We start from the raw sequence: 12,247 nt of genomic DNA, 5'->3' as shown, positions 1-12,247 counted from the left end.
TCTAACTTCATAACAGCATTTGAGATTGAATGAGAGATGTGTGCTATTGTTTTTAGAAATTTAGCTTTTATAGAGTTGAAGATTGAGATCTTCTTATTGAATACCATAGAGCAACATACGCTAATCTTTGGCCTTGAATAATTTAATGGAAACTGGGACAAAATTATTCCCGTGCCAGCTTGCCAAATTTGTAATTTTCTAGAAATGATCTTTGCATCCTTCTAGATAGTTTCCTTGGTTGATTGCCCCAGCAGATAGAAGATTGGAAATAGATATTTGAATCTTCTAAATATTTGAAAAGTTTCACCTGCTCAATAATTCTTCATTTACTGACCATCTAGTTGAGGGGTTGAAGCTTTTTCTTACTTTTGTTTTTGAGTGGTTTATTTTGAGGTGTTCTCTATTGCAATAGGCTAAGGCACCTATGCGCTAAGATACTTATGCAGCCAAACTTTTCATAGAGAGAATGGCTGCATCATCTGCATATAAAGGAATAGTTATGGGGCGACTGGCAAAAGATGGAGGATGAAAGTCTGGATTGTCAAAAACCTCAACCATGTCATTAATGTAAAGGTTGAACTGCAAGGGGGCAAGTATACATCCTTCCTTGACCCTTTTACAGGTGAAAATAAGCTCCATTAGGTCCCCACTGCTATTATCTCTGTGTTGTATAGTATATAACTGTATAATCGCTTTGAGGTGACAGCAATCAATTATTGAGGCTGCTCATTTTCTCCAGAATTTCTCTCAGGGTATAGAATCAAATGCTGCTTTAGATCTAAGTAGGTGCCATAGAGGGGCACAAAGTATAGTGCACGCTTTAAAATAATTTCAGTGTGTTAAGATTCAAAGCATACAAACACATGAGCATTTGTCTCTCTCTTTTGCAAAAATAGAAAAGTCTTTTAATCAGAAAAAACAAATCACTGAAATCATTCAGCCATTCAATCCAGATGGTAAAGCCAAATCAATCAGTAACAATGGATGATGAAAATATTCCCATGGAAACCCAATCCAAGTTGGACATGTTCATGGACATGTGAACAGCAAATGTTCACAAATGAGGAATGTTGTATGTGGGTTATTCAGTAACACTAGTAAATGGTGAATGGTAGGTATAGCTGGAATAGAATTAAGATTGAGATTAACAGAAAATGAGGCACACACTTTTATTTACTACCTCTTAGAAAGCAAGCAACAAAGATGTTTTCCATTTCTGTCCAAACAGTTTGTGACTTGGGCTCTATAAAGTTTGTTATTGTTGCATATTAAAATTCCTGTTTATCATACAGTATCTTATCCCTTCTCAAGAATTTTAAAACAGCATATATTTAGTTTCCTCTTCCTGCAGTGTGGATGAGTTGAGAAAAAGTTATTACTGTAAGATTACTTCTCTGTTGATGAACATTTGAAATCAGGTTCCCTGAGGTTTTCTCTTCTTACCCCCCCCCCCCCAACCTCTCACAACAGCTGGGTGCCTGTTCTTGATCTTTGATGATGCTATCATACTCTAAATCCACTACTTAGAGCTGTAAAGACAGCTGCATGCATAGTTGTTAACTGCATTATGTTGTTCTCAGTATTGGGGAGTCTGTGCATTGTGGAGGTCTAATTCATATGTTCATTTTCATGCCTTAGAAATTGATTGATTGATTGATTGATTACGTGCCATCAAGCTGCTTTCTACTCCTAGCAACTACATAGGTAGATTTTCTCCATGCAAATCTTTCCCTAACTTGTTTTTTCAGGTCTCCCAATGGCACACCCATCGCCACTGTAACTGAGTCCATCACCTTTTGCTGGTCATCCTCGTCTTCTTTTTCCTTCCACCTTTCCCAGCATTAGAGTCTTTTCCAGAGAGATGGGTCTTTGCATAATGTGTCCAAAGTATGATAATTTGAGCCTGGTCATTTGTGCCTTGAGTGAGAACTCTGAGTTGATTTGTTTGATGATCCTTTGGGTTGTTTTCTTGGCTGTCCATGGTGTCTTCTCCAACACCAAAGTTCAAAAACATCAATAATCTTCCTATCCTGCTTTTTCAAAGTCCATATAGATCATATATTCTATTAGCTTAAGTATTAAAAAGCTTGTAGTTCAGTTGTTTGAACTACAATGTTCAATGTTGTTTATTGTACATGCTGATAAAAAGATAGAACTCTACTAGTTTGAAAAGTAACAGAGAGTCATTCCAGTAAATTTATCAAAAGCACTCCGGTGTAAGGGTCATATTGTAATTTGCAATATTAGTTTTACCGTCCTTTCTATTGTGTAACAAACCAAACATTTATAAGCTGTAGCCTTGCTTTGCTCAGGGCTCTTCTGCAGTTCTTTAGGACCCCAGTGATCACTGCAGTGTGTTGATGCCAATAAAAGTATACGTTGTCACATCTATCTCCAAACAATTTGGTTTCTTATTTAAGGTGAACATTTTTCTCACAACACCATCAGTGGTTGTACTGAATTTTTTGAGGTTCTTGAACTCCTTAGTCTTTCATATATTTCTGCAGCTGCTCTGGACTGCTGATACATCCATTTTCTAATTCCAGAAATAATGCTACTTCTAAACATTCTCTCTCATAATCTTCCTACAGGATACCACTTTGTAGAAGAAATTCACATAGATTTAAGGATATATGAACAAGAATTCTGTTCCTTCATGTCTGGTATTAGTGACTTCATGCAAATAACATAGGACCATTTCCGAGAACACTTGTTATCTTTTATACGAACCTAAAGTTCCAATCCGAGCTTCCAGCACTAGAGCTAAATTAGGCCGCAAAAATCCGATTGACCACTACATGGCAGCAAAGTGAATCAGAAAATTCTAGCTTTGCTACTGTCCTGTGATTATCTGGATTTTTGTAGGCCAGAGTTGGTGACCCTACCAGTGCTATTATTTTCATTTTAGAAGTGCTTCCAGTTTAAAGTTCTGTTATGCTTTAATGATTTCTACAAACCACACTGAATTAAAAATATATATATTTCTGTTTCCAGAAATGAGTATTTTTAAAGTTACAGTTAGAATAGGGCTACCAAATCTGCAGAATTCCAAACAACCACTAGAGGGAAGCAAAGAGATTTAGAAAATCATCTGGATAGCCCTAAGGTTATTTTGACAATGACACCTCAGTTGAAGAAAAACAAGTCTCCAAAGAACATAAGATAGTTTGAAAGTTATTTTTGGAATGTACCCTTTATTCAATCTTATTTTTGATCTACAGAGTTATTTTAAATACCTATTGATGACAGGGATATATTATTTTTAAGAGAGCAAAGATGTTTCCATTACTGTATGTACTATTTCAGAGTCAAATGAGTTCTAGCAGGAATTGAGAGAAACTGAGTTTTTGCTACTATCCAAGGACTCCTTAATCGTGGAAGATAAGGCACTCCCTAAAAACTCTTCTGTTGAGACCTTTATGACTACAGATGCTGCCCGGAACATTAAGAGGTTTGAAAAGCTACTTTCTGGGAAGATAAGAGTGCTTGGGAAATGGAGACTTCTGAATAATAATAATAATAATGATAACTGTCTTTGCTGAGACTACTGACACATAACCATATTAAAAGATAAGAGCAGAACTGTGGGAGTGCAGACAGAACTTTATAACCTTGCTGAAAAGCAGTTGAGGCTTTGATTTTCACACAAGGACTGGTCAGCCTCTATGAGAGATCAGAGTGACTCCAAGACAGAATAGAACCATCTTCATCTTCTCAGGAGGAATTTGAGGGAAGACCAGAATTAAGGAGACAGTGGGAGAAAAACATCTTGAAGTTTTAAAATCATCCTGTCAGGGGTCCATCTGAGATAGGCAATAAAAAAGGCTTAGAGAATACAGTGGTACCTCGGGTTACGAACGCCTCTGCTTACGAACTTTTCGGGTTGCGACCAGCTCCAGCCGCAAAAATTTACCTCACTTTGCGAACTCCACCTCGGGGTACGAACCGGATCCGCGGCCATTTTCCGCCGTGCCATGTGGTCCGTGGCCATTTTCCGCCGTGTGTCACGTGGTCCGTGGGCGTTTTCCGCAACGTGCCACGTGGTCCGTGGCCATTTCCCGCCCGTGCCACATGGTCCGCGGCCATTTTCCCGCCCATGCCACGTGGTCTGCGGCCGTTTTTCCGCCCTGCCGCGTGGTCCGCGACCGTTTTTCCACCCTTGACGCGTGGTCCACGGACACCGGAACAGATTAACGGTAATTACATTGAACCTTATGGGAACATTTGCTTCGGGTTGCGAACAAATCGGGTTGCGACCAGAGTCACGGAATGGATTAAATTCGTAACCCGAGGTACCACTGTATTAGCAAAAAACAGCAGTGGGAATGGTGATGGTTAGGCATATGATCTGAATGCTAACTTCATGCTCTTCTGAATTTTTTTTAACTATTAATGTAGCCCAACTGGGGAAAGAATTTACTTATGAAGATAATAGCACCACTGTATTTCAGGCCTTGACTTAATTAACTATCTAATGTCATTTCAGAGTATAATAAATCCATCCTTATCCATGAGTTGATTGTAGAGAAGTCAGCCAACCTGGTTTGTATAACTGAGCTGGATAGGTCCAGAGGAAGATGTTTCCCTCTTGGAGATATGCCCATCGGAGTTTTGTATTTAGCATCAGCCATGACTCCAGGACAGGGCAATAGGGCAGCAGTCACTATCTGGGAAGGCTTGATGGCTTTTAGAGGCTCTGACCACAGATAACTAGAGTACCTGAGATCTGTGGTTGAAAGTGAGCTCTAGAGAGCAACTGGGTCTGTTGCTACTGTACCAGCATCCCTGCTACATAGCAACCTTCTTGTCTGAGCCTCTGGATTCTATTGCCAGGTAAGCAGTTGATTCCCTGAAGCTGATAGTCCTTGGGGATTTTATTTTGCCCCTGAGTGGTACTAAGTCTGGGGCAGCTCAGGAATTCATGAACAGCATGGCAACCATGGACTTCTCCCAAATTATTGAGGGTCTGATTCATGCTGGAGGTCACACACTAGATCTGGTTTTTGTCTCAAGGCTGTGATGTGATCTGAAAGTAGAAGACACCATCAGTTCTTTGTGATGGTCAGATCAATCTCTGATTGATTTTCAGCTTACCAGTGTTACTCCACCCCCACCCCACAGAAGGTTGGACCCATTAGGTCAGTCTGCCCCAAATGTAGTTTCAGAGGCTTTGGGGGATTTTCCCCAAGGATTGGGTGGACTATTTGTCTGAGGCCTTAGTTTCTGCTAGAAATGAACAGGTGGTGATGGCTTTGGATCAGATTGCTCCTATGTGACCTCTTGTTATATGTCAATCCTGGGGACTCCTTGCTTTTCTGAGGATCTCCAGGAGGTTTAAAATCAGAGGAGACACCTAGAGTTCTGTTGGAGGAAAACAAAGATCAAATCTGACCAAGCATGTGTAAGAGCCCATATTATGGATTACATTGTGACAATAAGAGTGGCAAAACATAATTACCTATCTGCTCTTATCAAATCTGCTGTTAGAGAACCAACAGCCCTTTTTCAGGTGATACACCCCTTGTAGGGGTGGGATGAACCTTAGGACCATTAATTGGTCCACTGTGAAGAATATTCTAGACATCTAGTGGACAAAGTCATTTAGATTGCTCGAAGTTAGTGACTGGGCCAGTCTGGCTTAGGTGACAGGGGCACAATCTTGCTTGGTCCTGGGGAAGTGGACATGACAGGATCCTCACAGCATTAACCACCTCTCTATTAGATCATTGTCCCTCCTGGCTTGTGAGAACTGCTTGGGATGTGACTTGTGGTTGGGTCCCTGTGGTAATGCCTTTGAGAGAGGGACTGCTTCTGCCAGCCTTGAAGGAGGTGGTGGTATACCCCCTACATAAGAGGCCATTGCTGGCCCCAACCATCCTAAACAATTTTTGTCCAGCCTCCAACCTCCTCTTTTGTGGAGAGGTTGAGAAGGTGGTTGAGTAGTTATAGAGGACCCTGGAAGAAATGGGTTACCTGGACATATTTCAGTTAAGTTTTGGGTCTGGATATAGTACTGAGACAGAATTGGTCACACGTGGAAGACCTGTGATGGAGCTGGGATAGGGGTGGTGCAACTGTCCTGTACTGGCCTGGCCCTGAAGCTACTGATACCATCATCCATGGTATCCTTCTGAATTGGCTGCTGGAGTGTGAAGGACATAGTGTTATGGTGGTTCTCCTTTCTCCACAGCTGGTTCTAGTAGGTATCATCTGCTGGGGGATGTCATTCAGGGTCAGGTATCAGTATGCTGATGATACTGAGCTGCATGTCTCAATCCCTGGCCAACCAAGCAATGCTGTCAAGCTCTGGTCCCAGTGCCTGGAGGCGATTGGGGTCTGAATGGGGAGGAACAGGCTTAAGTTCATCACTAGCAAGACTAAGTAGCTGTGGGTACTTGGTCCTCCCAGATCTGGGGACTTTCCATTTTTGGTCCTGAATGTGGTTGCACTGCCCCCATTGGGACTGGTGCTAGATTTGTTGCTCCTGCTCAAGGAGCAGGTGGCAGTTATGGCTAGGAAAGCCTTTGTGCAAGTTCCACTTGTCCACCATTTGCACCTGCTCCTGGACTGATAGGACCTACTCATTATCATTCGTGCCTTGGTCACCTCCCAGGTGGACTATTGCCATGCACTCTATATAAAGCCATCATTGAAGATCATCCAGAAGCTTCTGCTGATCCTGAATGTGGCAACATGAACAGCATTAGGCAAGCCTCTCTGCTCAGGTAACACCTCTTCTACATGAGCTTTACTGGTTGCCAATGTGCTTCCAGGTGCAATTCAAGGTACTGATCATTAGCTATAAAGCTGTCAAAGGCAAAGGGTCTATCTATTTGAAGGACAGCTTATCTTCCACAGCAACTGCCTATCCTGTATTTTTTAACAAAGTTGGCTTGCTTCAGGTTCTGTCAATTAAATAATGTCACCTTTATGACATTTATCTTTAATGACATTTTTATTTATTTATTTAATTCAGGAAGCAGGCGTTCTCTGTTACAGCACCTGTCTTTTGGAACAGCATTCCCCAGAGATCTGTACAGGCTTCACATTGCCCACCTTCAAGTAATCCTTAAAAACCTAGGTTTTTTCCCCAGGCCTTGGGGTAGAGTTTTTAGATCCTTTTAAAGTGGTTATGATTTGGAAGATAGTTACTTTAGATACACACACACTTACATACCCCCCCCCCACACACACAGAATTGTTCTGAAGTTGGTCAGCTTAGAAGTTAAATAAATAAATAATAAATTCCACAGACATAAGACGCTTGTTATGTCTAACAGAAAGCTTTGAAATGCTAATATATCCGTCAATATTTAGACCTTTATTTGTCTGTGAGTAAATAAATAACCAAATCTATCTTAAATAAAACATTTGCACCCCCTTTGGTACTGACTCATCAGCAAGCATAAGAGAATATTTGGCCCTTGAAATATGACTGCTTATCAAAACTAGAAGAGCAAAGCAAAGAGTAGAGTGGATGTTTATGTAATACTCTACTGAGCTAAAGCAAATGCTAAGGATGTGAGATCATTAATGAGAATTGGGTAGAATTCACATAGGATTCTAAGTAAACAACTGTTGTTTCATTCTTTTTCCAATGGAGAATGTTGCCCTGTCTTCAGAATCAGCAGAAGCCAGACCTACAAGTAGCATTAACTGTGCTACAACTTTGTGGAACTTTTGGGTGTTAGATATCAGAAGATACTTGTGGTTTTGAAGAACTTTGTGACAGTAAAGAATTCTAAATTCATTAATATGGTAGTGTTCTACTTCACTTTTCATCTAGAAGCCTCAAAGAGGGCTTAGAACATTAATGAATGTAATGCATATACTATGTACTCATAAGAAAAACAGAACACCATGCTCTACTAGAGATGGCTTCTGGCATTCCTTTCCAGGGAGTATTTGGGGTTAATTGCTCTTTGTGAGTTGCCAGAAGCAGATATTTAACATGAGCAGCAGACTCCAGATTTGTGTTCATCTAATGTCTTGAGATATAGTTTCAAAATTAAAGGAAGACTAACTAATTTGGGGAGACATTGGAATGATTTATATATTTATATCCCACCTTTATTTTATATAACTCAAGGTGGCATACCTAATCCTCCCTCCTTCTATTTTTCCCTGCAACAACCTTATGAAGTGGGTTGAGCTAAGAGAGGACTATCAGTCCAAAGTCACTCAGCCAGGTTCTATGCCGAAGTAAGGACTAGAATTCATAGTCTCTTGATTTCTAGACCAGCATCTTAATCATTACACCAAACTAGCAGCAGGAAGATACGCCAAAAGGTCACATCTGTGATCAGAGGAGGTGGTGAGTATACAGCAATGTTATCCATTCCTCACTTCCGAAATTGGTTGATAGCCCTTTTTGTAAGCAGGACAACTAGGCAATGTGGACAACCAGCTACACATTTTTAATTGTCCAGAAAGGGAAGCAAATCCATACAATTAGACAGGTTGACACACTGAACCTCTTGATAAGTACTACACCAAAAGTAGCATTCAGGTCATCATACAGGAAATGATTTTATCCTTAAAGTATCTTGCAAATCTGTCATAGCAGTTCTTTGAGAGGTCCAACTTCAGATTTCCCAGGGCTGATGACAATACAGGTAGTCCTCATTTAGCAACCACAATTGGTTCCAATGAAATGGTTGCTAAGCAACACAGTTGCTAATCAAACCATGTGACAGAAAGATGCTGCAAAGATCGCTGGTTGCTGCTGCCTCTTTTACATAAAGTTCTATCATGCAGCAATGCCAGTGTTACTCTTACTCCAGCATGTGTTGTTTCTAGGTGCAGAAATTTGAGCATAAGTACACACATTGGTTGGAAAATTATTTTTTTTACTAGTTTACTACTATTTATTACCTTCATATTTGCAAATTGTCACTTAACGAGGTAGTTGCTAAATGAGGACTACCTGTTAGCTCTTGACAACTATAGAGTGCTTGGCCTGATAGCTCCGTGGGGCTGGAATGGAGGCCACAAATTAAGTCTTTATGATCTTCATTGCTATACAGTTGTTCATGTCTGGTTAACACTACTTCTATTCTAGCTGTCCCCTTTTCCATTTCATAGTCTGGAGCTCCCCAAAAGACTATCAAGAAGCCTGGGCTTCATAATGCCAGAGAAATGGGCATTAACTGTTAGAATCAACCATGAAGGTTTTTTTATTTCCATAGATCAACAAAGCCTCCATAAAATCCATTCAGGAATCCATCAGATCCCATAAATCCCAGGGTTAATAGCCCCCAACTCCCGCAGATGAGGGGAGGGAGGACATCATGAAAATAAACTCCATTGGATGATGCCCTGACCATATCAAAAGAGTGACTATAAACCTCCAACCATCTGAGTTGTTTTAGAAACTGGCAACATAGTAAAACTGCAACAGACAAACTATCCTTCATGACCTGAAGCAAAAGCTAAATCCAGATCATGCCCCACCTTTTATGTTAGTCCAATACAGCTTGAAACAGAAGCACGGCTGTCATGGAGCCCATGAAGGTTCAAACTGGCTCTCATAAGCCATCCTCCGCATAAATGTTGAAGGTCACAGGACCATCTCCCTCAATTTTCCTATCTCATACCCAAGAACACCTTAACTAACTTTGTCCAGAAGTATCCCAGTATATCATGTTGACCCAATACTAGATAAAGACCTGGCCCTTAAAGCCAACCCAGTTTAAGAATAGTTTCTGAGGAGTGAGTTGGTATTCCCGTAGATCACAGTAATTCCCCTGCCCTGCCTCCCCAACACACCTACCTGGGTGGGTGCTGTACTTAGAAAAGCTAGATTAGATCTATACCATGAAACTTGCTTACCAGGATCTTAAGTAACAGATAACAGGTACATCCCCTCATCTATAATCAAGTCACAGATTAGAAATATCTTATCTGTGAACAGCTTTGATATTTAGCAGCAACATCCAGGAAGGAGGGAGAAAATCTGTGCCACCAAGTATCTGATGAAAGGAAGAAGGGGTGGTAGTCATCTGAATTGGGCTGCCTCCACTATTCTCCAACTGCCTCTGCTCTCCAGAGACATCCCTCACCCTCTACAAACATCCTAACATTCACACAAAGAAAATGGAAAAGGAATATATACAAATCCCAAGGAAACAGCAGACAACCACATATATCCAGTTCCCAGCTGGTTGAAGGCTGCAAGGAATGGTTAAGCAGCCTGCCGTCAAAGCAATGAAAGAGCAGGGAATAGATGGGACTATTATATTTTTCCCTTCCTCAAATGAACTTTTATTCACTATCTCTCCTCAGCTAACATGAAATCAGGCAGTTCTTGATTGTTATACCTTGCATTCTTATACTTAACTGACTAGTCTCCAATGCCTTGTAATCTTGGAGGATTCATCGTAAGACTTCAGAGACTAATTTGCAATTGCATTATTATAATCCATTGGGCTAAAATGATGGATTTGGCTTTTTAGTGAAGAAGCTTGAAAGAAAGACGCATGAAAACACAGTGGAAGAATAAGTGGAAATATCTTAAATCTACTGTAATTTTCTAATGTTCTCTTACCTCCTCCATAAGTTTGGCACAAGTATGGAAAACGCCATACATTTCCAAAGCCTACAGCAAATCCAATGCAACTTAAAAGGTATTGGATTTTATTATCCCACTGTGGCCTTTTGTCATCTTCAGTGATTTTACCATCAAGAGACACTTTTGACATCTTCACCACCTTATTTTTCCTTTATTACCTCTTTATCTGAGGTAAGTAGCAGAGTGGTCCTTGAACAACATTATTTGCCCGACAAATTCTGAACAATGGATGTGGAACTTTCCATCTCTGACATCACAGCAAAGGAATCCAAGACAGACTACTTAGCAACTTATGTACACACAAAACATCAGGAATGTTTGGGCACACAGAGATAACTAAAGCTCCTGGGCTCCTTTCTAAGGATCACTTTAAACTGATTAAATGGCAAATAGATTTTTAAGCCTTACGTGGACTATGGATAAGTTAATACATTTTCATAAAGCAACTGAAGACCAGCATAATGTGATAAAGATGTTTTCAAGGTTTTATAATTGCACGATTGATTCAAATATATACATATCTTTCCTGTGTTTGTCTTAATTTAGTAGATATGTGCATGCACACACAAACACACTCTCTAAATGTGAATATTTAATTTCCATGCAAGCATTTCCCTAATAAAGATATCTGTCAGGATTCCTTTTTGGTATTTGACTCTTCTACTGCTCAACCCCAACTGTCAACACTAAAGGGGTGTTCAGGTGACCCCTAGAAATTGAAAGAACGCACTAAGGAGGGCTTTGGGCCACAAAGGTTCTTTTCATACCATACTGCCAACATACCCACCCACCATGCCATCCTGCAATTCACACATTTGGCCAACCTTATGAAGAAGCATTTTTAATAGTAGTTTTATTAAAGATTATAATTTACAATACAAACTAATACAAACTAAAAAATATAAAAGAATAAAAAGAAAAAATAGAAGGTGCAGAAAAGAAAAAAAGAGAAAAAATAGAAAGAAAAACAGAAAGAAAAATAGAAAAGAAAGAAAAATAAGAATGTAGTAAAGAAAAAGAAAAGAAATATATAAAGAAGTGACTTCCCCTTCATCGCAACAAGTATAAACAATTTTAGTAACTTATTTCTTTCTCTTAAAATTTCATCTTATGTTTTTTTAAAAGAATTCAAAACAAAAGCATTTTCCCATGGGAAGGATCTTATTTCAAATTTATCAGGACCCTTAATCTGTTTGTAACTTTCTAAAATCAAAGTTTTAATCCCCTTTTTGCTGTTTATTTCATAAAAAAAAAAATTAAGACCTTAAACTTGTATTTAAAACTTCTTTCACTAAGGATTGAAGGAAACTCACCTGGTACTGTAAAACTTGTCAATCCAAGGGTTCCTAACAGCTGAAAAACAGTTAATAAGCTATTTCCAAAAGTGATTAGAAAAGGAAGTATGCAAACACAGTGTCCTTTCAAAGGCACCAACCACAGTTTGAGCAAGATGGCTATTCCCTCATCTCCCACAACTCTAAACCCACTGGAGACTGCTGTCTTGTGGTCTCCTCGTGAGGAGGAACCATCTGGGAGACTTGTGGGCAATCTCAAATCCTCTCCTTGTCCAGAGAGGAATTACAAAGAGTGGGTCTACTTGCCGGCTCTTCATTCCACTGTGGTTGTCGGCTCTGCTTTTTGCAGAGCCATCTTCAGTTTGCCATTTCTTCTCCGGAA

The 12,247-nt window shown here is 40.0% G+C and overlaps 1 protein-coding gene across 1 annotated transcript in view; it reads right to left on the bottom strand.

Moving 5' to 3' along the window:
- LOC103055199 (sodium-dependent neutral amino acid transporter B(0)AT3) overlaps positions 1-10,735 on the bottom strand; it is a 38,195-nt gene extending 27,460 nt beyond the window's left edge. The window contains exon 1 of the mRNA XM_025164187.2: positions 10,547-10,735. Coding sequence (XP_025019955.1) covers positions 10,547-10,700 — 154 coding nt within the window. The 5' untranslated portion in view covers positions 10,701-10,735. The remainder of the gene's footprint in view (positions 1-10,546) is intronic.
- Between the last annotated feature and the right edge of the window lie 1,512 nt (positions 10,736-12,247).

Source organism: Python bivittatus, unplaced genomic scaffold, assembly GCF_059951505.1.
Source record: "Python bivittatus isolate LINGU-HERP-01145 unplaced genomic scaffold, Pbiv_v1 ctg000960_np1212, whole genome shotgun sequence".
In the NCBI taxonomy this organism is placed as follows: domain Eukaryota; kingdom Metazoa; phylum Chordata; class Lepidosauria; order Squamata; family Pythonidae; genus Python; species Python bivittatus.
Note: the sequence above shows the minus strand (reverse complement) of the source record. Positions and strands in the feature narration are given on the sequence as shown.